A 23,990-nucleotide genomic window follows, 5' to 3' on the forward strand; every position below is an offset into this window, starting at 1 on the left:
GAAAGAAGTGTTAAAGTCCTTTGAGTTGGAGTACAGTCAGAGTTTTATCCTCTTCCCCCTTGTCTTATGGTGAGATGGTCTCTGGAGATCTGTGTCTCTCTCTCCCTCTCGACCGAGATCATTATCAACACAATGTTCCGTGAAAGCCACTTTGAAAGGACTGCAAGCTCCATATGTAAATGATGGAAGTGTGTGTGTGTGTGTGTGTGTGTGTGTGTGTGTGTGTGTGTGTGTGTAAGGAATCAGTTTGGGGTAAAGGGGTCAATTTGTCAAGCCAAGGTTACTGTCCCCTGTACGAGCTCTTGTACAGCCGCTTTGCATTTATAAGAGAGAGGAGGTGCAGCACAAATTACCTTTAAAAAAAAGTTATGCCTTTTTTTTTAACGGCTACCCTGAGGTACCCCTGAGCAAGGTACCGTCCCTACACACTGCTCCCCGGGCGCCTGCTTAGTGGGCTGCCCACTGCTTCACTGAGTGAATGGGTCAAATGCAGAGAAAAACAAGTAATTTCCCCATGGGGATCAATAAAGTATCCATTATTATTATTATTATTATTATTATTATTATTAATAATTGATTTTTAAAACATTTTATGAATTTTTTTAATCCACCTGTGATAACACTATCAGATTCTACACCGGCGGGGTGGTATTTTTCCAAATATTTAATTTCATTGACAGATCTGCATAAATCTAAAATATGTATTTTTTCATCAGCGCAATTAGAAAAATAGACTGCCCATAAAAGTCAAATACTACCACTTCTACATATCTAATATTTGATATATTAGAATAAGGCGTTCAATACTTTATTTAAAGCACTCTGCTTGTCATAATCAGATTTTTAAAAGTCCCTCTGATATCCATAAAGACTAGTATTTGGGGATAACACAAACATTTTCTCTCAGAAAAAGAACTGCAGTCATTTACTTCTTTCCCCCCCGAGGATAAAATAATTATACCCAAATATGTTATAGGAAGATTACCCTAATATGGAGATTTAAATGTTATAAAGCTGGAGATTGCATTGCTACAGACATCAGAGGCGTTAATATTTAGGTGTCGTTTCGTTAGGCGTTCATAAATAGGCTTATCCAAAGTTTATGTGGGCTAATCTTTGCTCTCTCTCCCTCTCCTCTCTCTGATCGCGTCTCTCACTCTCTAAGAATAAGCCCAAGCTCCTCCTCTTTATGTTAATGTGACAGTAGCATCTCCAGCTCTGAGACAAGCCTCCGCTCATTCTGATTCAAGTATGTGATCTGTTTTTCCACACACGGACCCCGTCTACTCTTCTTTCATCCCCCTCTCTCCTCTTCGGCACGCTCCATGCGCAGTTCACACTCTCCAAAGTGTATGCGTGTGTTCGGCCAAGTTACTTTCTTAAATAGTTGACTTTGAAGTTTACTTATTCTCCAGTTCTTGGTCATGACCACTATGGCAACTCCTGCGCCTCCGGCTCTGCTGCCCGCAGCTCCACTCGGGCACCACCCGGCGCCAAGTTCCGTGTCTCCGGCCACAAACTCTCCGCCACCTGCGGCCACCTCCGCCGCTTCCTCCCCGGCTCCTCCGGTGGCGCACCCGGCGCTGCTTCACCAGTTCAGGGCGGACCTCTTACTGCCGAACGGGACCCCGTTAAAGAGCGGAGGAGCTCCGGTGTCCAGCAGCGCTAAGCCCGTGTACGCCACTGCGTCGCCCGTAGAGAGCACGCCGCAGAACAACGAGTGCAAACTGGTGGAGGTGAAAGGTGCCAAACTGGCGTCGTTCACGGTGAAAGACAAGGAGCTCATCTGTTTGCCTCAGGCTTTCGACGTGTTTCTCAAACACCTGGTCGGCGGGCTACACACCGTTTACACCAAGCTGAAACGGCTGGACATTACCCCGGTGGTGTGCAACGTGGAGCAGGTCCGGGTTCTTCGGGGGCTCGGGGCCATCCAGCCCGGGGTGAACCGGTGCAAACTTATCTCCAGGCAGGACTTTGAGACGCTTTACAACGACTGTACCAATGCAAGGTGAGGCAGGGGTCCGGGGAGAGGAGAGCGAGGGGAAGGTGGGGAGGGTGGCAGTGTGATGGAGGGTTACCCAGCTCATTATTGAGGGAGGGGGAGTGCAGCAGGTGGGGTTAGCAGATAGCTACAAATATATCAAATTTGGGGATCAAACAGTCAGCAGGTCATGAAAAGGATCACAAAAATCTACATAATAATATAAACTCCATTATTACTAATGACCTTGTGTTATTTTATATCTAATAGGGTATCTCTACACAGTGTGTCTGTTATGTTTCAGAACTTGCCTACAAATGATTCCACTAATTTAAAAGCAAACTCAGTTTCCTTAAAGCTGCTGCATGAGGAAAAATACATTTTCCATATGTTTATTTATTTATTTTAGCTTTTATTGGAGTTCGTGTTTGATTTGATAATAACTGACTTGGGTCCAGTTAACCCCTTTTCATTTGCCACAGCACTGCTGCTGCTGGGGCTGTTACTAATTACCATTTTTATGGATGATAAACACTGTGATGGTGATTATGGTGTTGGCGATAATGAATTTTAGTAATCCTTATGAGAAAAACACTCTTAAAAGTTTCTCATGTTATCTGGGAGTCTGATCTCTGGCGCTGACATGCACGCACGCACTACTTCCCTTTCTCTCTGACACACTCACACTTGCACACATTGAATGTGACACTGTCATTCTGAGAAATTGATTCTTCACAGAAATTAATTAATTTTCATTTGGCCCCAAGCGGCAGCTTAAATCAGAACAAGCTCACTCACTCACTCACTGATCCCTTTACTCTCTCCCTCCTTCTCTTTGCCTCCCTCGCTCCATCCCTCTCTCTCTCTCTCCCTTCTTAATAACTTGCTGTCTTATCATATCAACACTCTTTAGCCCTGAGCATCAGAACAGAGGAGATGATTAAATGAATTCTCGGTATTTATGATGCGATTATGTAAATTAGCCTGTTTTGCAGAACTCTGATGGTGACCAGCTACATGGGTCATCAATCCAGTGTGCAGCAGATATGTTTGGATAAAGGGGCTAAATTGGCTGGGATTTGTGGTTTCCTGGTGCCTCAGTCTGCTGTTGTGCAGACCACATGCTCATAACAGCATGAGTTTGAATCCAGAGCAGTGTGGATTAGTCTTAGTTTGGGGAATTTATATTGTTTGATGGTTAATCCTAGCTCCTTGGAGCATGAATGATCCAATTTACACCTGCCATTAAATGGAGATGGAGAATGCATCTAGATGTGCGCTGATAAATGCCAAAATACCGATTCTGCAATGTTTAAATTACTTTTTTTCCCCCAGTTCTTTAGATTTACTGTTTGTAGGTAAGATCATTCCAGTGTTTTGATATGCCCTCATTTTATTTCATCTTTAAGCCGTTTTTGGTTTTTAAGTCAAAGTGTGGGATTTAAGACAAGCTTTGACTTGTTGAGCAAGCCCAGAAAAAAAACTCCAAAAAGAAACATACTATTGTGAGAATCAGCTTCCAGCTTTACATGCGTGGATTAACACCTGCACTTAAGCATTTGCGGCCCTCCAACCAAGACAAAATCCAGATGCATCTTCTGGCTGCTTGGGGATTTCTTCTATGTCTGGTGTTAATGGGAACGATGTTATACAACCCCCGAAAAATACACATCCTCTGCCGTCTCTAATTATCCACACAACACTCAAACAGCCTTTACTTAATGAGATCTTAAAACATCACTCGTCTGAAATCTTCAAACGACTTCTGTGATTCTTTGTCTGAAGGCTTCAAGTGTGCTGCGGTAGCCATTAGTATCAGCTCCACCTGCATTAGAAGTTTCTAAGTAATCCCCAGCGTGGACGGATCGACATACAATAGCAGGTAAAAAGTGAAACTCACGATGGCTTTTGTTTAAAGATTTCTGACCAAAGCGAAAAGTTTCAAGAACATCTCAGAGATTTTGATGATGCAGCTTTCCGACCACGTCAAGGCTGACTGAGGTTCCTGTTACTGATTAAGACAGCCATCACTTATTATTTTCCAGTTCACTACAGTGAGACAGGCTTGAAAAAAATAGCAGCCTTGTCTGATAGTTTAACATGACTAACAGAATGCTTTACATGGCTTTCATCCTGCTAGTTATTCTTTGGGCCGTTTGTTTATTCATTGGTCCTTTTTTTTTTAGATTAAAATGAAGTGGTTTTTTGAAGCAGTGTCCTCTGTTTACCGTTGTCTTTCCTTCTCCTCTTTGTCTCACTGTTAACTCCTGCTGTGCACACACACACACACACACTGACCACTGACTCATCAAACCATGAAGAAGGGCCGACTTCACCCTCACTCAAAGCCTAGTTATAATTCATGCATAGGTGACACACAAACACACTCTCTGTTAACACGCACACACAGAACTCACATGGACACGCCTGTGTGTTTGCTGGCTTTGCTGCTAAATGACATTAGTTCCACAGTGAGAACATGGCGTGTAGGAGGCAACCTGATCCTCCATCCTTTTCTTTCTCCCTGACAAAGGAACAGTTTCATTCTCTGTTAGTAACACACATCAAATAGCTCGCTCAGGTCAAAGTGTGTGTGTGCATATAGTTTACAGATGCCCTATAAGTATTCATTATGCAGTGTCCATATATGCCTACCCTCCTGAATGTTACATAAAAGTAGTGTAACATGGCAAACTGATTACGTTAATAACAACACACTTGAATAGTAACACAGGATATATATTTATAAGTAATTGTATTTAAGGTTTGCAACTTATAATGCATTTTTATATTATTTCTATATATGCAATTTTTTTTAACTTGGCACCTGATTTGGACCATGCAGATAGGTTTGTTTGCCCTCATATTTGCATTAAGATTCTTGCCTCCAACCCTGTAAAATGAGGTAAAAGTAATTGTGCAAAGCATTGGAAAATGACATTTAAAAACAAAACAAAACTTAATGGCAATTTTTCCAGAAAAAAGTCCATGTTACAGATAACAACTGGACAGATAGCAGTTTTCAGAGGACCTAATTTCTTCCAAAGAAATTGTCCCTATTAAAACTGCTGATAGTGTGTTATTTTTGATGAACCACAGTACCAAGGTCACATTTTCTTGGGAGATACTGCTGAAAGAGGCCCCTTTTTTTTCTAATAGCGTGAGCAAAATTCCATTTACCACAAATATATTTGGGTGGAAACAGAAATCCTTTTTTTGGGTAATTTTCAGCTGGCATTCACACGCTTTTCTTTGCAGCTCATGCAGCAGGGGCGTCAACAAAAGCAGAGTCAAATATATGAAGCAGGTGTTAATGTTACTCGAACTTAAATCAAACGACGAATGATGAATGAGACACAGTGGTATGTAGAGTACAACAAAAGCACCCTCTTTGTGTTTCTCGACTTGGCAGTGTCGAGCCAGTGTTTTTGTGTGTGTGTGTGTGTGTGTGTGTGTGTGTGTGTGTGTGTGCGCATGGGAAGGTGGACTTCTCAGAGCTGAGCCCCACTGCCATGCCATAACTCACTGTCAAAGTCAGCAGTGTTAGGATGAAGGGGCGGAGGGCTGTGTGTATGCCCATGTGTGTTCGAGTGTCTGTGTTAGGCTGGGGCGGTTAGCTCAACTTTAACCTCATCGCTCTTTTGATGTTTTATAGAGACGAGCACGATGAGATAGAGAGGGCCTCCATGTCTTCCACTGTGACAGGTTTTAATGGAGTACACATACTTTTCAAACGCACAGACACACTCAGTCTTGACACAGCTTTGACCCTGGAATGCGGGACAGGAATGTGAAGCGGTATCAGTTTAGGAGATCAGATTTTTTTGCCATGATCAAACGTCCTCAAAGTCGAGCCCCACTGTGTGTGTGCGTGCGCACGTCTGTCTGTGTGTGTGTGTTGTCCTGCCTGCTTCTTTCATGACATCATCACGCAGGCTTTCCTAATAACAATGGCGCAGAAAGCTTTTTCAGCCCTCGATTTGAGAGGAAGATCACAACATCAATCTTTCCCTGCCTTCTGTAACCACCAACATAAGTCTTCCTGCGTACAGCAGCGACATTATGATTTATCAAACCGGACCGTGACGGCGAATACAAACCCATGTGATAAACACAGATTGAAAGGATGGGAGCATGGGAGCTGTAAAGCGCCTCTAATATATTCAAAACAAAATCTTGTTTGAGCAAGTTCTCTTATTTTTTTTTCCCTCGCTCTCTCTCCCCACACATTCATATAAACACACACACACACACACACAGCTGCTACCTATCACCACCTCAGTCCCTCCAAGCTAGTAGCTGTTCCACTGTTCCACTGTTTTGACTGTAACACTTCCTCTTCTTTCATTACTTTTCTCTTTCCCCTGTGCGTGTGTGTGTGTGTGTTAGCAAGGATAGAGATCTGTCATCTTTGTTGTGTTTTGTTTCTGTTCCACCTGCACTAAGCTCCAGCTGCCATGTTTGGCGTTTCATGTTTCAGGTAACACACACACACTAAGCTTGGAGGGCAGAACTCAATGTACAGAGCACCTTTATTTAAAAAAAACTGTGTGTGTGTGTGTGTGTGTGTGTGTGTGTGTGTGTGCATGTGTGGCCAGAGCGTTGGCATGAGGGAGGACGTCTGGGTGAGATTTTAATTAAAGTTTGAGACAAAGAGGTCATAAGCCATACACCCCCTCCTCTGCACACACACACACTCACACACACCTTACACACACACACACACACACACACACACACACACACACACACACACACACACACACACACACACACAATGAACTGTTTTCTCTCTCCCCCCTCCTCTCTCTCATTCCATCCCCTCAGCTTGATGACTTTTCCATGAAAGGCTTTTTCATTAATCCTACCTCAGGGAACCGGTGCTCTCCAACCACACACACAAACACACACACACACACACACACCATGTACACACACACAAACACACTTGCATGCACAACACACACATAGACCTCCCTCCATGGGTCACTTTGATGTATCAACGCACTTGCAGACTAAACACAAAATTAGGTTTGAGTTCTTTATGCCCCCTAAAATGCAACATATACAAAGGCGCACACACACACACACACACACATACAAAACACACCCACCCATCAGCGCAGACACGCAGAGGCCATTAATTAGTGTGTGCAAATAAACAGTAGTAAGGGAAAGGGAAGCGGCTGCAGTAAAAACCAACCACGGTCTTTTGGTCTCTGTGTATTTTATTTCCCCCCACTGATGTTCACTACTGCGTTTGTGTGTGTTTGCGTGCATCTGTTTGTGTGTGTGTCTGTGTGCATGTGTGTCTGTGTGTGTATTCATTTAAGGTGTTTCAACATCAGTTGCGGTGGAACTGTTACTTTACCTTCAAACCTGAGACCTAAAAATACATTTCCTGCTTTTGTTAAGCCCTGTATGCTGCTCTATAAGGACTGCAAAAGAATATTGTTTGTCATTTGAATGCGCCCCCCACCTTCACAAAAACTGCACATACTCCCACACAAACACACGTGCATGCGCACACGCACACAAAACACATACTTACAACTTTATCCCACTCACACATCCCTGCTGTATGTCTTTCATGTCGTGTGCGTGGGTATGCGAATCTACCTGAGTGTGTCTGCATGCTTGTGTGCGTCTCACTGTCTGCGTGTGTGTGTGTGATAGTGTGAGATATCTGATGTCAGCTGTCACATCCCAGTCGGTCTGGGCCCATAATAAGAGACAATAATAACAACTCATTAAAACCGAGGGCAGGAACTGTGGAGCTCATCGGCTCATCAAATTAACCTTTGAACACTTCATACACACGCGCGCGCACTCACACAAACCCATACATGACCCCGCACATGCACACACTCACATTCCGATGTGCACGCACACGCACGCCCACACACACACACTCACAATCTACCTGTTTTTCTCCCACAGTTAGTGACTACACAATCTTTCTCTCTGTCTTTTTGTCTCTCTCCGTCTCCCCCCTTCTCAGCCAGTGGGTGTGTCAACAGGGGATTGGTCCTTTCTGCTGTGTAATTGATGAATTATATGCAATATGCAAATGAGGCGCCATTAATCTCCTGACTGACAGCTTCGTTTATGGGGCCTTAATGACGGCTGGATTAGATTCTAATTAAAATCTGCTCAAAGACACCCCACGCTAGGAAGCTGCTGCTGCTAGTCTATCTCTCTCCTCCCCCCCCCCCCCTTTTTTTTTTTTTTACTCTTTCCCACCTTTTCTTACAATTTCAAACTCTCCCTTTTATTCACCTTTTCCTCTCGCTTTACACTCCTTGTCTTGCATCAACTTTTCAACTGTTCTCTCTGTTTCTTCAGCGCTCGGTCACTCCGTCTTCATCTCCTCTTGTTCCCCTCGCTCTGTCTCGCACTTGCCCACAGACTCATGTTATGTCAGGTTGCTATGAAAGGAGATGAGGTACGCTGGTTGTCATTAAGCCTGATGTGGCCCGTGTCATTTCCCCTGTCAGGACATTCACACCGTTTAGTCAGAGCCAAAGTGATGCCTGACAGCTTTTCACATACTTCCTCTAAGATTGATTGAGCATGCCCGGCTCAATCAAACCGCACACCCGCGCACACAAGACAAGAATCCATGTGAATCTGCTTGTAGTCAGTGTTTATTGAGGAAAAATTGTGGCACGGCGGGGAAAGAGGACTGAATGAAGGAAGGATTGAAGGAAAGAGGAGGCGAGCAAACACATTTAATAAGCAAACAAATGAATGAGTAAGCTGAACAGTAATGAGGTGCTTTATTGATGCCATAGGGAAACTCGTTTTTTGCTTGCTCGTATCCACAGGGAGGTCAGATTTGCTATACAGCAGCCTTCCTGGAACCGGTCGGGTTTCAGTGTTTTGCTTGTTGACACTTCAGCAGGATCAGAGGTTTACAGGCTGAAGGACACTTTCTTTAACCGGGCCACCCATCTCAGTCTCGGCATGAAAAAGTGACTAAGTGGGTAAAGTATTAAACTGCCTAATTATTAATGCATGCTTGTGTTTTCCGCCTGCAGTTCAAGGCCTGGACGACCGCCCAAGAGGCTGCAGAGTGCGACAGAGGGCGGGACTCACCACATGCTGTCTCACAGTGGTCTGATGCATGCTGGGATTATACCTCCTGCAGGTGACCACCCAGACCTACACACACACACACAAACACATAAATCGAGCATATTTTCTGAAGAAACAATATCACAACAGTGCATGAGCACAGTAAACTATTATGACAGTGTGTGTCTTAAATTACCAGTATGGCATCATGTGTAGTGCAGGGCATGTTCTTAAAAGAGTATAGGAAAGAAGCAAGTTTTGTTTTACACATATCACAATAAATTTCTTATTAAATTTTGACTTTCACCTTGTTTAACTGGCTGTGATAGTTTAATAATCAATATTTTCAGGTTCTGGTATTTTGTGTTTTCTCAATAATTTTTTGTCTACAGTAAGCGACTCACAAACGATCCCGATGTGTGCCCTTAGTCGGCATATTGATGTAAAAAAGCTGCTGCACGTAGAAAAAAGATGATTTGTTTAAGCAGGACAATCAGAGGAGGAGTACATATGTAGTGCAGTCAAATAATCGTCAATAAAGACGAATGAACAGTTGGTCCAACCACCTGGTCTTTCAGGAACAGAAATAGAACAGAAATAGAAAGGAAGGCACATTTATTAATTTAAAAAAGTGAAAAAAATGTAATTACTGACACGTATGAAGTTGCAGTGCAATGTTTAAATGTGGGGAAAAAATTTGAATAAATGAAAATGCACTTATCAAAATAATATTTTATTTAATGTATATATATTAATTTGATTTTAATGCAAATAATATCTATAATCAGCTTTTTTAAGGTTTGTTCACATAGTTTCATGTATTTCAAGATTAACTATTTAATATGGTGAGAAAATTACTTTAGTATAGCTGTTACTTATAAAGACATTAACATTTAAGTAAACAAAACTAATATTAAAGTTTAATAATGGAAACATCTGTGATTGTATTCCATATTCAAGAAGTAAAGGAGAAAGCCTGTGTAATCACCCCTTTACACAATTTTTTCTGATGTCAGGGTTCACCAGACAAATCCCTCCTAGTGACACATTGTTGCTTCAGACAAGAGTAGCGGTTAGCAAAGTTCAAAAACTGTTCTTGCTTCAGCTTTCAGAGTGAAAGCAGTGATCTGGCAGCCAGCTGAGTTACCCCATCAGTTTAAAAAAAAAAAAAAAGAACAGGTTGCTTATGCAGAATGGGGCGGGTTTCACCGCTTTTCCAAGCAGACCCCCGTGATGGCACATTTTACCCCTCATCAATAGTATGAGGAGGTGGGGTTCGGGGAGGTGACCGCTGTGTTGATTAATAAAATTAGCATACGCACTGCTGACATATGAGAAACAACTCATAACTTGCAAGCTTGGTCTTTTTTTCTTGAATTATAAGTACAGCGTTCCCTGTTAAGCCCTCTGTTGAACTGGGTTAGAATCATAATCTCTAAAAGCTCTGAAACCTCTTTGAAATTCATTTTATAATTGAAGTGAGGATGTGTTTAGCTTGGTACTGTAAACCTTTAAGTTCTTATTGTGTAAAGGAGACTTTAAATCGTTATTTGTGCTTTTCAGTATGAGTTAGAATTTATGATCAATTTGAAGTGTTTGCACATCTGGCACTTAAACTTTTACAATCTGAAGCTGCATGTTACATTTATATTCTGACTTTCGATGAGCAGTCTGCTAAAGGCCATGGCGCTGCTTGTTTTAGTCACGGTTTTGTGTTTGAGTCCCTTTTGTAGTCTGTGTGTGTTTGTGTGTGTGTGTGTGTGTTGCAAAGAGAAAGGGAGAAAAGTAATTGTTGGCACCTCACCGCTCTCAAAGTTGCCCTTGGCTTTGTGCTCTTCACTGCAACCTGATCTTTTCATTCCCCGCCTCAAAAGAAGCCATTTTCTATTAGCCTCCGCTTCCTCTCACTGTTCAAAGGTGCTTGAGTGTGTATGTGTATTTGCGCGCGTGTGTGTGTGCGTTGTGTCTGCGCGAGCGTTCAAGAGCATCTTTCTCAGTGGGAAAAAAGAGTCTTTTTCCACCAAAGGAGAGGGCACGGCGGCAATGTCAGTGCTACTGATTAGAACTGGCCACATGAGAGGGGAGAAGGAGACAGAGAGAGGGAGGACATTTGAGCGTAAAAGGCAGGGGAAAATCTTTGATGTGATCCTCCTTAGTCTCTTTTTCTCGCCCTCATGTACTCGCGCACACACACATGCAGCACAGTGGCTTATGTCCCGCTGTGATGCTGACATTTGAAAAGGTAACGTAAGGAGAGGGGATGGGAGGAGAGAAGGGGAGAGGGCAGGAGAGAGAAGAAGAGGAGACGAGAAGAAAAAGGAACGATTTTGTTGTGGCTGTCGACGTCTTCAGCTGTTCACCTCAGACACCCGCCGTCTGATGGGAGCGTAGAAAACCACTCAGCAGTTCAGTTTGTTGCAAATGTTTAGACGTATTGAAGACCAGGAAATTAAGACTTACGGTCTGTTTGTGTTTCCTCTGCCGTGTTTGCACAGTTGTGTGGTTTGTCTGAACTTTAATAATTCAACGTGTTTGACTGTGTTAGCACAAGACATATTTAATTTTCTATTTTACAGGGTGATCTGAGGGTCAAACTACCTTCTGGGGTTCAACGCACAAATTAAAACATGGCTCGCATTTTCTCACTCTCTATTACACATTATCCAAAAGTGCACAACCCCCATTAGAAAGTATCTTCACTTTTTGCCTTGTGCGTCTAATTCGTACCGATAACGAAGTTCTCTCTGGATGAAAGGTGGAGCTGCTGCTGCCGCTGCTGAGTGTTATCCTGTGCTCTGTGCTGTGGGATGTGATATCCCTGTGTGGGAGAGATGAATGTCTTGGCTTGTTCCTATCACTGCTGATTCCCTGGCAGACTAAATGGCCAGTGCAGCGGTGCAGTCAGAATGAATGTCTGGCCCCTGTCCTCCTATGACAACCTCCTGCCTACCTACTGCTCTAATCCTCCACCGGGGGCCATTGATCTGGCTCTTATTGATTCTTTTTCTTTCTTTCTTTCCCTCTTTTTCTTCATCTCTGCATCTGTCTCTGTCTCTCTCTCTTAGATCTCTCTGCCCTGGCCAAAAAGATCAAACTGGAGGCGATGGCCGGTTACCACAGCAACCAACAACATGGCGGGCGAAACGGAGAAAACGGCGACCACAACCCCGGACTGGGTGAGTCTCATCCTTTTTTTTTGGTACGTGCATATGTGAGTGTGTGAGTGTTATGTTAATCACGACCCGCATAACACTGTTGAACACATCTGTGATGCCAAGTCAATACAACTTGAGCAGCTGTGTTTATGAACCAGGCTGATTAAAACCAGGATGTGACATCACCTCTGCAGCCTGTATGTTTCCTTTGAGAGACAGTTAGTAGAAAAACAAACAACAGCAGCAAGATCTTGAGATGAAATGCAAAAAAGGATATCTGGGTGAGGTAATCCAAACAAATATATAAACACATCTATATAAATTACTGCTTCTGTGGTGTTTTTTCCCAGCTTGTAATAATTGACTATAAGGCTGAATTTTCTCCAGCTTGGATTAGTTTGCATATTTGTGGTACTCAATAAGATTCAGGAATCATTTCCTGAAAAACGCAGTTGGTCATCTGCTCTGTGGCCTCAAAACATTGCCGGCAAGTCATTAGTACTTATTAGTCATCCCAATGAGAGAGTGTCGACTCAGACCAGCTTTGTTAGTCACACTTGTTTGCCATAAGGAGAGAAATTAAATCAGGATTTTTCTGGAAAAAGTCTTGCCTTTCAGAGCTGACAAAGGAGTGTGCTCTCATTTACAGTTTGCCCCTGGAAAGCAAAGAATCACCTTCTCATTTTTTTTTTTAATCGAATCCCTGTTGGCTGCTCATTACATGTTCAGATATTCTCCTATTTTAGTCATATGTTAGAAAAACCCGCTCCCTTCACAGTGCCCATCCCTGGCTTTGCAGCGAGGGAGAGCAGCCAGCAGATCTGGAGCATCGGTGCACGGTAGTAAGCACACGGGGATGATAGAGAGATGAATAAGATGAGAGGCTGAAGCCAAATCAATAGTCTTCTCTCTAATTCACTATCCTGAATGCAAACGACAAACGCTGGACAATCGATGGTGGGACGGGCACAAGCACGCGCGTGTGCGCACACACACAACCCCCCCCCCCCCCCACACACACACACACACTCACACACTGTTATCGACAGGTTAAAGCGACATCAGTGTGTTTAGACAGATGACTGGGCTTATGGAGGTCTGTGTGGAATATGCTATCAGCCAGACACACAAACACACACACACTTAACATGTGGAGCACAGCACAAGGCTTTAGGACAGAAATGTCCTAAAAAATGTCCTTACAGTTAAATCACTGTATGTTTAAACCCATTATTACCTTTTTCTTTTTTTTTTTGCTTTGTGTGTACGGTGCTTGTGTCTGTAAACAATCCCAACATTAAGCATTGTTTACCATTGCATACACTCACTTACAACTGCCTGCATCTGTGCACAGTTAGATGGCATGGTTACCACCAGCCATTATAAACCTGTAAAGCTTAATCACTGTTAATGATAGAGTCAAGTGGAAACACACACACTCTCTCACACACACACACACACAAACAGCACAGGCATACATACACACATAAGCACAATGTGTTTTTTCCATACCGCCACCCACTGCCTTATGGGAAGGATAGGCCCCTACCAGAGCTTTAACCACTACAAAGGCAATCTCAGATTACACACACGCACACACTCACAAATGCTGAGTGTGACACCTTATGGGCTGGGGAAGAGCAGGGAGCAGCCATTTCTGCATTTAACAAGATCTTCTGGGAAATTTACAGTAACTGTGTGTTTACAGTAATGGTTTGTTTGGATAAACATAAGAGAGGCACTTTGACTTTTGATGTTTTTAATGAAACATAAGAGAAAGTGATGGGAGGGCAGAGAGAGTGGAGAGGGGGGGATAAAACAGAGTTAGGATGAGGGATAGAAAAATGAAATTTATGGAGGCAGGTGGGATTGGAGTTGGGGTTGAGGGGGGTGACAAAAGTGGAGCGCTGGTTTCAAACCAAGGCTTAATATTTAGAGTTGGCTCATAGTTGATTGTTGGAGCATCTGGTTATTCAGCTCCATTCAGAAAGATCTTTTGTTTGGATTGGTTTCTGCTTTGGGCAAGTGAGAGACTAATCTGCCAAATGCACAAAGCACTGCACATATGTCCAGCGAGCCCAACTCATAAAGTCAACGCCTCACCCTTTATTTCTTAGTTTGCCTTTTCCCCTTCTTTCATTCTCTCCCTTTTTCTTTCTTCCCTTTTCTCTCTTTATTTGTTCTATTTCATCTCTCTTCTTTGGATAGCCTTTTTTTTGTTTCCATGCACTCGTTCTATTATTTGTGACAATTGTGCGGAATAGAGTCCAAGATTTTTTCCTTTGTGTTTATAATTACCCAGCGTGCATTGCTGGCCCAGCACCAGGACTGCCATCAGCTTCTTTTGTTCCACTTCCTCCCTGTGTTTCTTTTGTTTTTGTTTTTCCTTTTATTAAATGATAAATATTTATGTCATTTTCTACCCCTCCCCCCCAACAGGATTGTTTGCTTCATGAATAGAAGGACTGCAACAACCCACTAGGGTGCTGTGGAGAGGAAGGATTTTCTTTAAAGATAGTGGATGCTTGTCTTAAAGAGAAGAGCGCGAACGACAGATTGGCCGAGATAATAGGAGTTTAGTTTCAACTGCTGAAAACGTGTTAATTTATGGTAAAGAACACCGGGGTGCTAACAGAAAAGTTATGTGTTTTTCCCTTGACTCCAGCAGGGCTGAATTTGTAGGTTTCTTAGCGCTCAGAAAAAATCTCGAGGCCATCAAAGCCTTTGAGAAACAGCCGTGTCTTCCTCTACTCTGTTGCCTTTTCTTCCTTTCGACATTTTTTTCCACGCACATTTTCAAGTTGTGATTTAGAAGCAGAGCAGTCATCCAGGTAATACAACAAAGAGGAATGACGCTGGTTTTCAGATTTATTTCTTGTCATGAGAGATGCTGTGCATTTTCAGTTCAGTAAATGACATTGGGCCGAACAGAGGAAAGCCTTTTAAGATGTGATGGGTAAAAAAAATAAAACAAACACAGCTGAAGGTAAAACGAAAGAAGCCCCACATTTATGACGAGCCAGCCTGGTCTGACTTATGAAAACCAACTGACTGTCTTACTCCATCTTGTTCTCCTTCTTTTTTTTATTCTTTTCTACTCCAGTTCTTGAGCAGTTGCCCTTCATGATGATGTCACATCCTCTGATCCCTGCCAGCCTGGCGCCAGCCTCCGTTTCCATGGCGATGGGCCAGATGAACCGACAGAGCATGCTGGCCAGCATGGCCAACGTGGCGCATCTCCACGCCAACCCCCCTGCCAGGGCTCCCACCTCCGTCATTAAGGTGAACTCAGAGGCCCATCAGCCCGGTGGATCTGACCACGAGCCAGTAATCGCCTGAGTCCGCGTGATGCTCAGGGAAGAAATCAGAGTTTAAGATTTACATCGAAATGTTGTTTCAAAACAAAACATTTGCTAAAACAAATTTCTCCCAACGTTTAACATCCAAAGAACTAGTTCTCATCTCTACATCTTCTAAATGATTCAATCTCTCTATCCTTTACGTGCAAAATTAGGAATCAAGTTATGGATCGCTACCAGAATATAATTAGTTGTTTCTTGGCTTCAGGTCAATCCAATATCTATTTATGCATTTTTCAGATGTGCTGCATACCAACAGAAAATGCAATCCTCTTCGCCAAGTTGATGACTTTGCTTAAAAATAAACCGCTATGTATAATTAAAGAAATTGAACCTGTTAAAATAAATTAGTTTGAAGAGACACATAAAACACATCAAATTAACAAATCACTCACAGTTTTCCCAGTGTCTCATCTCATAATGTTATTAAGTATGGTTTTGATGATTGGTTAGGATGGCTTAAAAGACCTGAAAGTAGATTTCTGGATTCTCGTTTTTGTAAAGTTTGATTTTTGTGAGCTTTGTGTGTCTTTTTATTATCCATAATTTCAGTTGAAATTGTGTGCCACTTTGGTGCTTCTTAGGAGCGAATGCGTGACAGCCCCTCCCCGTCTCCCTCACTGGAGGAAGCTCAGCTGTCGTCCAATCACAGCAGCAGTGTGTCAAGTTCACCATCTCACACAGAACGCACTGCAGAAACTACACGTATGTACTCACTTGTGTACGCATAGTATTGTGGCAGGTTCAATCTGTTCAAAAATACATACATATATATATTATTTATATTTTATTTTCTTAGCTATAACAGGAGCTATAAGTCCGTTAATAACCTTTTTGCGTTGTATGTTTTCTCTCCAGATCCGCTCCATGACGGCCTGTCGTCAAGTCACAGTGTGTTGGGTCATTCTCCTGGTTCGGTGCAGGGGGGCAGAGATACAGATGGGACTTCAGTGGAATACAACAAGGAGAACAAGAGGAGCCACTCTGACAGAGGTAAGACAGTCAGCGCTTGAAGTTCCAAAATCTTAAAGAGTGTGTGTTGACCTCACTGCAAAGGTCAATTTATAACTGCTTTCTGAGAATATATTGTATAGTTAGTCATTAGTCATTTAATAATGCTTACTGATTATTTCTCAGACAGATGAATTGCCTTTGAAACAGGTCTGTCAATGCAGAACAGCAAGCATTCAGTTTCCTTGCAGTTCACCTTCATCCACAGCACATTGTTATTTAAAGGCAATTTAAACACCTCCGTCACCTATCTGAGAGTTTCTCATTAATTATTTATTTTTAAAGAAAGAGGGTTCAACAAGAAAGAAATCAGTATATCAGTAACAGGTCAATGAGCATTCACCGTCTTACCCTTTCTCTCCACTTTCTCTCCTTCTTGTTGTCAGTGGCCCCCAGGCTCCCTGCGGGGAGCAAAGACAAATAATTCTGCAAAACAGGACTCCATTAGACCAGGAAGCAGTGTTACATTAGCGAGCCATTTGCTAGGCCGCGGTCTAACGAGCCAGGCGGCCTCCCGCGCTCTCAGCTGGACCTCATCTGCATAACGACTGCCTCCCTGTCGTTAGGGCCTGCGTTGCCACGGCGCTGCAACGTCAGTTGTTTGGTTCTCTCTGTCAGGGAGGTTTGCATTAGCTTAATGAGGACTGCTCAAGGACAAACAGTCAGCAGAAATCTACTGCGAGAGAAAAAGAGAGAGAGACTGTTTGTATGCGAGTTTGTACGTGTGTGCGTGCATGTAAATGTATTCTAATACGGAATCGCATTATTCAGTAATTGAATCTAAAAATCACAAAGGCCTCCCAGGTACGGTTTCTGATGCTGTCAGGTGTCTGACAGTATTGACAAAGCAGCGAGGGCACCAACAACGTGAGCGCCATGCATCACACGTTGCATTTATGTGATTGATTTTCAATTGATTTTCCTGCATGCAAATGAAACGCATGTGCATTTACTGGATTGCAAACTTTTGTGCTTGACCTAGAACATCACAGGATAGGCTTTATCGTGGATTGAGCAGAGTTTCAAAGAGCACTTCAGCGCTGTCATTCTGTCAATCCATTGTATGATAATCTGCGAGTGTGTGTATGCGAGTCCGTTTTTGGCTGTGTGTGCTGTTTTACTGGTCTTTGAACAACGTATCCATGCAGCAAAGATCAGAGGCCATCCCTGACACCTCACTCCCATTAACCAAACATCAGCAAAATTTTATTCTCTCACTGTCTCTCTCTTTCGCTCCCCCCACTCCCCCTTTTTTCCCTCTTCCGCTGACTGGCAGTCTTCACGTGGTGAAGTTCATTAGCCCTGGGGACGGGTGGGAGAAGAGTAAGAGAGACGGGGTGGGGGGGGAAGAAGTTGGGAGAAAAGAGAAAAACAGACAGTGACCTTGGTTAGAGAGATGGGTAAATGATCAAACAAGCTGGCAGCTGTGTCTGTGTGTGTATGTGTATGCCAGACCTGTGTGCGAGTGTGAGGTAAAGTAGGCGTAAAACTGTAACTCAATAAAGGATCAGTCACATCCAAGGAGCCTGGGGAGCCCACGCTGCTGACTGCGCACTTCAGCAGCTTCGAATATGTGTGTGTGTGCGTCTGTATGAGAGCCACAGGAGTGTAGCTGGATGCCCTCCGCTGAGCTCGCCAGCACCTGCTAATTACCTTTCTCTACAGAGCAATGCTTTTAGCAAGAAAGAGGGAGAAAGGGGAGGGAGGGGGGGGTATTGCTTCTCATCTGTGAAACACCTTGAATGTGACAGTTGCCAAGACGTGAGGCCGAGGCAGTGTGGGGAAGGTGGGTGGATTTGGAGCAGAAGATGCTGTGGTCAGCTAAGTGGAGAAAACACTGTCATTTGTCACAGACAGAGAAAACTGCCAGATATCACATCGCACGTTCACACTCGTCTCTGCTCCAATAACTGCCGAACTCCCAGGACGTCTTCGTCCTCGGCGGCTCTGAAGACAGTAGACGCATAAACTGAGCAACTGCCTGATGCAAGGGGGAAAAAAAACATGCAGGAAATGGCTAATCTTCATCTCCCTCTCTGTCACGAATAGGGTACACGCAGTTCTCAGGTTTACAAACAGATGGTCATCCATAATGCAGGTTCTTAGCTGGTTTTATGGGAGATATCAAGCTGTGGTGCATTATCAATAGGCAGACTGCCATCTAATAAAGGGTAACCACATTTTTAAAACCCCAAACCAGGACGTTTGTGCATGTGTGCACGAACTTGCACGCAGTAATTAGTGTAAACACCTATTTGCTGTTGGGCTTGATGTGTTTACAAGAAATTAAGTAAATTATATTAGTAAGCTAGAAATTTCTGTGCTTTGATTACATATTGTCGCAAGAATGAAGATCTTTTTTGCTGATTTTAAACAAACATTAACCAAGATATACTATACTAATAGGATTGAAGCACACACTTGATAAAAGAGACAGTTGTAAGACAAATTACTAACACAGTAAGTATTGTCAAATATGCATACCACTTTTCAAAGGTTTGCACTTTTGGAAGGAGAATAAATGTTAAAAAAACAAAAAAACAAACAGTGCCTAGACCACAAAATACATTTGGAAGCTCAAGAAAATCGAATCGATTTTTATACGTGTACATTATTTAAATCACTCCTTCTTTGCAGGAGGCTTTCAGCTGAAGTGTTTTGCTTTTATAATCTATATGAAATACGCTTTGTCAACTTGTATTTAAAATTATCAACTATCAAGATCCACTTTCTAGCTTTTTCCAGAGCTCTCTATTGTCTCTTAGTGTATGAAGAATATATTAGAGTAAATGACGTACCAGTTATCATGATAAATATAAATGTGTAAATTGAAAATCTCATACACTTATAGCCTTATCTTTGTTTTCTCAAAGTGGTATTTACCACGGTCAGTAATTTACTTTTCTTGCTCTAATAATTTTGTTATTGATCCTTACTTCACATAATGAAGTGATGGCACCCCTGTGTGTGATTCCTTAAGAGTCTGTGTGAAGGTGAAAGCCATGGGCTCACTGTGGTAAACTGATTCAGTCAGATGTGCATCAGCCTTACAGACTAGACATCAAACTGTCTCTCTTGCCTCCAGATAACACCTCCTTGGCCGCTGAGACGACCAGGGAGAGCTGTGATAGACAAGTCTACCAGAAACCCCCATCAAGCAGGGAGGGCTGTGAGAGGGTTTCTTACCCGGCAGGACAGAAGCTCCCAGCAGGTCTTCACCACACTCCCTTCATCTTCCCGGAAGGCTTGTCCTCCATAGAGACCCTGCTCACGAACATCCAGGTGAGGCTCTGCCGGGCTTTATTGTTATTATTATACCCCAAGATGAATAGGAAGAGAGATGAGCCACTCTTTGGGATTTCCTGAAATGGTAAATAGTAGACATTTAGGATATGCAGTAATTCAGATGGGCGTGTGCTGACCTGCTTCTCAGATTATACATCTTTGTTATAGTATAGTCACAATGAAAGCCCTCTCTGGTTGGGTTTTCACAGGGAGAAAATAAATAACCCATCTGACCCTGAAGTGGTGATGGCAGTTAAAAGACCAGCATTTTTTCCCCACTCGGTAATCCTAACCGAATGTGATGACAGACAAAGATTTGCCCCTAAAAAAGATTAATTGTGATTGTTATACTTTTACAATTAGGAGACTTTTTATGTTAACATGAAATGTTCAGAAACACCGTCTTTTTCAATTTGTATTAGTAAGGTTCAGCTGGTAAAGGGTTTACTTTTTTAATGTTGGTGTAACCTGTTGCTGTGTGTCTGTGTGTCTCCAAGCAGGGTCTACTGAGAGTTGCCATAGAGAATGCCAGGGCGCAGGAGAAGCAGGACCAGCTGGAGAGGACAGAGTTGAAGATGGAGCTGGTCCGAGAGCGGGAGCTCAGAGAGACCTTGGAGAGACAGCTTAGCATGGAACAGAAAAACAGAGGTAGGCTGCTCCACATACAGATGAGTTAGAAACAAATGTCAGTGCTAACTCGAGATTTTGTCTCTGGAAATTATTCTAGTTGGCAAGTGTTGATTGGAGTGTTACATTTGGCCCTCGTGAATTTATTAACTCTGGCACGGTGTGGATTTTACTGTCGAAACACTGACAAAATCGGCCGTGCAGCTAAACAAGAGTGGTCTAATCCACTTGTAAAGCTGACAGGACGTCCATTATCGGGAAAATCAGATAAGGAAGTGAGGACCCCTACTGTATATTACCCCTCAAGGCATCTGCAGAGGTGAATTAGACTAAAGTTGGCAGTCTGCTACAAACTAAATCAAGTTTGGCAAGTTTACAAAAGCTGTCGTATACGGCACGGTCAGACAAAATTCCAATCAAGGACAGTTTGGTTGATGAGGACACACCAGGTGGGGAAGCATGCAACTTGTGGTGGAAAATGACCACAAAACACAAAAACTGAAAGAGCCGCGTGATGTTGCTTACCTGTTGCAGGGGTTTTTGAGCAAATGCAGAGTTTGCTATACTTTAATAGCATGTTGACCTCACTTACTAAGGTCAAAGTGCCATCAGAGCTTTTGTTGCAAATATCCACCAAGGTCAGAAAGCATCCAACACTGCATGCAAGTCAAGCATTAAAAAAAGCACCTTAATATTTTGATTGCAAAGTTTGAACTTTTCTGACATCCTTTCACACTCTTGGCCGTCTGCTTGTTCCTTTCTTCCTCTTCTTTTTTAAGTTCTTATCCAGAAGCGCCTGAAGAAGGAAAAGAGGAGTAAAAGGAGACTACAGGAGGCCCTGGAGGAGGAGGTGAAACTCCGTGATCAGGCAGAGCACAGTCTCCTGCACACTGCCAACACACACACAGGTACAGAAATGGTTTTGACTCAGAATTTATTTAAGTGACTAAATCCTTCGTAATTCTTCTTTTCATATCTAATATTGCCCAAGCCTTCACTACAGTGTAGCCTTGACTGTTCATTAGCCTCTAATTAAGTGTCCTTATTAATTAATGGCCAAGCTACAGGCCATCAATCATCAGCAGCCCCTCCCCACACAGAGCCTGTGACCCAGGACTCGGATGGGAACAACCACGATGACAGCAGGGTGGACACTAAGGCAACAGTACAAGGTACAAGTGTCCAGATAACGAAGGCAGCTTTCTCAGTATGTAGAGGTGAAAACAGGCGTCACATTGTGATTAAAAAAATTGTGGAAAAAATCCTGCACAAAAGCTGTCACTGCTGTAATGTTCTGCCACCAAAAGACAACTTAAATGTGATTAATACAGGAAATGCAAACAGAAATGCACTAAACTTAAAACTTTAAACAAGTGGGGACTAATTGATTTAATATTAATGGCTAAAAACTGACGTAATGTTCCCAAAAAATACATATACGTAGTGGCAGGAATTTATTTAGCAGCTATCGACCAAGCTGGGGAAGGAGATTTCTTTATTTCACCTACTCACTGCTTTTGATGCTTAACTGACCGGTCTACTGGAAGAGTTTTCAAAGATTTCACAGGGAGACCACTCCTGAGAAATTGAACAAAATGAAATGAAGCATGAGACAGTTTTCTGAGGTTGCCGGTTTAATGGAGACAGGCATTTAATATATTTATTTTGCCACCTTTATTGTCTTCATAGATTAATGAGAAAATCCCACATGTAACATCTTAAACAGACAGAAAAAGAAATGGCCATGATCTCTAGCTCGGCCTCATCAAAAGAGTGCATGGTTTCAGCCCACCTCTGCTCCGCGCTGTGCCAAGACCGCCATACCAAACAGCGTGCTTGTTCAAAAGCAATTTTTAATTGAATGTCAGTGAAGCAAGAAGAGAACTGGCCACTAATTAATGGCTGTCTTAATTGTCCTCATGACGAGTTTGTTTGGACATCATTTGCATAATTAACACCCAGTAATAAATCATTTAAAGGGGAATTGTCTGTCAGACAGCAGGGCAGGATGTGCTTCCTTTGTGCCAGGAAGTTTTATCGCCAAAAATGGAGATCAGCGGCAGAAAAACACTTTCAACTGAGCCTTAATAATGTTCTTTTGTTAATGATCTTTGCTTGTGGCTCTATAGGACCTTCTCGATATTGAAATTAGTGAATGAATTGGATCCAGCACCGTGCCTTTTACTGTTAGAATAATGCTTGTCTCCCCTGAAATTGACAAATGTTATTGTGCTGAAATTTTATTCATTATCGTTTTTATTGTTTCAGAGGGGAGAGTGTTTCTGCAAACCACTGGGATGTACTGAAGAGGATGGATGGATGGATGGATGGATGGATGGATGGATGGATGGATGGATGGATGGATGGATGGATGGACGGACGGATGGATGGATGGACAGAGTAATGAAATTTCTTCATTCATGGGAAATACAATCGACAGGCATGCTCAGTCGCGCAGTGGCATCTCCACATCCCCAAGAGGACCCCTTCCTACATTTTCAAGAGTGACATTTGAACTTTCTCATTGTTCTCTTGTTTAATTTATTGCATTTATCACCAAATTCTAGTGGGAAAAGTACTGATGTTGTGTTTGACTGTGTTTCTTTCAATCAAGGTTTTTAGATCCTAGACGAAAATGACCATAGTTGTTTTTTTGTCAGTGCTGTTTATCTCGACACAAGTGATCGATATAACTTGTAACAGAGTTGTGTACATATATATAGTCATCATTTTTGTTATCGCTATCAGGAAGAAAAAAAAAACTCATAATGGCATGTTGTACAGTCAGGAAATGACTTGTATTGTGTATGTTATGCAGTAGTGCAGTTTGACAATACAAACAATACAAATCCTTTTTATTAAATTGTGTCACTGTTTCTTTCTTTATTTTACTAGTGTAGTCTCTGATGACATTTTTCATTTTGTTTGTCTTCATTTCTAATTTATGGATTTATATTAAACTTTTTGTAAAAAGTTGCCTGAGTGGAGGAAGAGATGGTCCATGTGTATTATGCATTGTGAGGGTATGGAGAGGGACGTGGCATTGATTCTTGCTCCATCCTTAAAACCTTCCACGCAAGTATTGATGGCAAAGAGCAGGGTCATAACTGACAGGCTGATTAATGACACATGTTGAAAAGACACAATAGTTCTCATTAAGAATGGATCATTTTGAGTCAACAATTAGTAGTTGGCACCTTTTTTTTGTTAAGAACTTGACAACAACTTGTGGAAGAAAATAGTACACTTGTGGCTATTTATGGTCTTAGTATTTATGCAGGAGACAGAACCCTGCAAAATCAAACTAATCAATAGGATTTTTTTTAATTGAACTCCTGTAAAGTCTTATAAGATAAATCCAGTGTAGCTTTCAAAAAAAGTGTGTGCCTACTTACAGGTATAAGATATATTTGGCTTATAAAATGAGGTCAGAGCAGTGAAACCAAAGTGTGTGTGTGTGGTTTAAGAAGTGTTGTTTTACTGATGCAGATGTTA

At 42.4% G+C, this 23,990-nt stretch overlaps 1 protein-coding gene and 1 long non-coding RNA gene across 7 annotated transcripts in view; one reads left to right on the forward strand and one right to left on the reverse strand.

Annotated features, from left to right (window-relative positions):
- mzt1 (mitotic spindle organizing protein 1) overlaps positions 1-23,358 on the forward strand; it is a 35,760-nt gene extending 12,402 nt beyond the window's left edge. The window contains exons 1-12 of one of the 6 annotated variants that reach the window (XM_082557457.1): positions 1,948-2,008; positions 3,767-3,863; positions 9,022-9,131; positions 12,124-12,234; positions 15,317-15,495; positions 16,157-16,277; positions 16,431-16,565; positions 19,669-19,865; positions 20,366-20,516; positions 21,275-21,403; positions 21,557-21,667; positions 22,764-23,358. In XM_082557457.1, the coding sequence (XP_082413583.1) occupies positions 9,083-9,131; positions 12,124-12,234; positions 15,317-15,495; positions 16,157-16,277; positions 16,431-16,565; positions 19,669-19,865; positions 20,366-20,516; positions 21,275-21,403; positions 21,557-21,667; positions 22,764-22,801 (1,221 nt within the window). In that variant the 5' untranslated portion in view covers positions 1,948-2,008; positions 3,767-3,863; positions 9,022-9,082 and the 3' untranslated portion in view covers positions 22,802-23,358. Of the gene's footprint in view, positions 1-1,004; positions 2,009-3,766; positions 3,864-9,021; positions 9,132-12,123; positions 12,235-15,316; positions 15,496-16,156; positions 16,278-16,430; positions 16,566-19,668; positions 19,866-20,365; positions 20,517-21,274; positions 21,404-21,556; positions 21,668-22,763 lie in introns of those variants that run through there. The other 5 variants (XM_082557455.1, XM_082557453.1, XM_082557454.1 and 2 more) reach the window with 5 other exon arrangements.
- Positions 16,240-17,886, reverse strand: LOC309720483. The gene is made up of 3 exons (XR_014280495.1): positions 16,935-17,886; positions 16,403-16,481; positions 16,240-16,321 (listed from the first exon to the last, which is right to left on the reverse strand). It is a non-coding gene; the product is annotated as an uncharacterized lncRNA (long non-coding RNA).
- Positions 23,359-23,990: the final 632 nt, after the last annotated feature.

Source organism: Aulonocara stuartgranti (genome assembly GCF_965226115.1).
Source record: "Aulonocara stuartgranti genome assembly, chromosome: 13".
Classification (NCBI taxonomy): Eukaryota; Metazoa; Chordata; class Actinopteri; order Cichliformes; family Cichlidae; genus Aulonocara; species Aulonocara stuartgranti.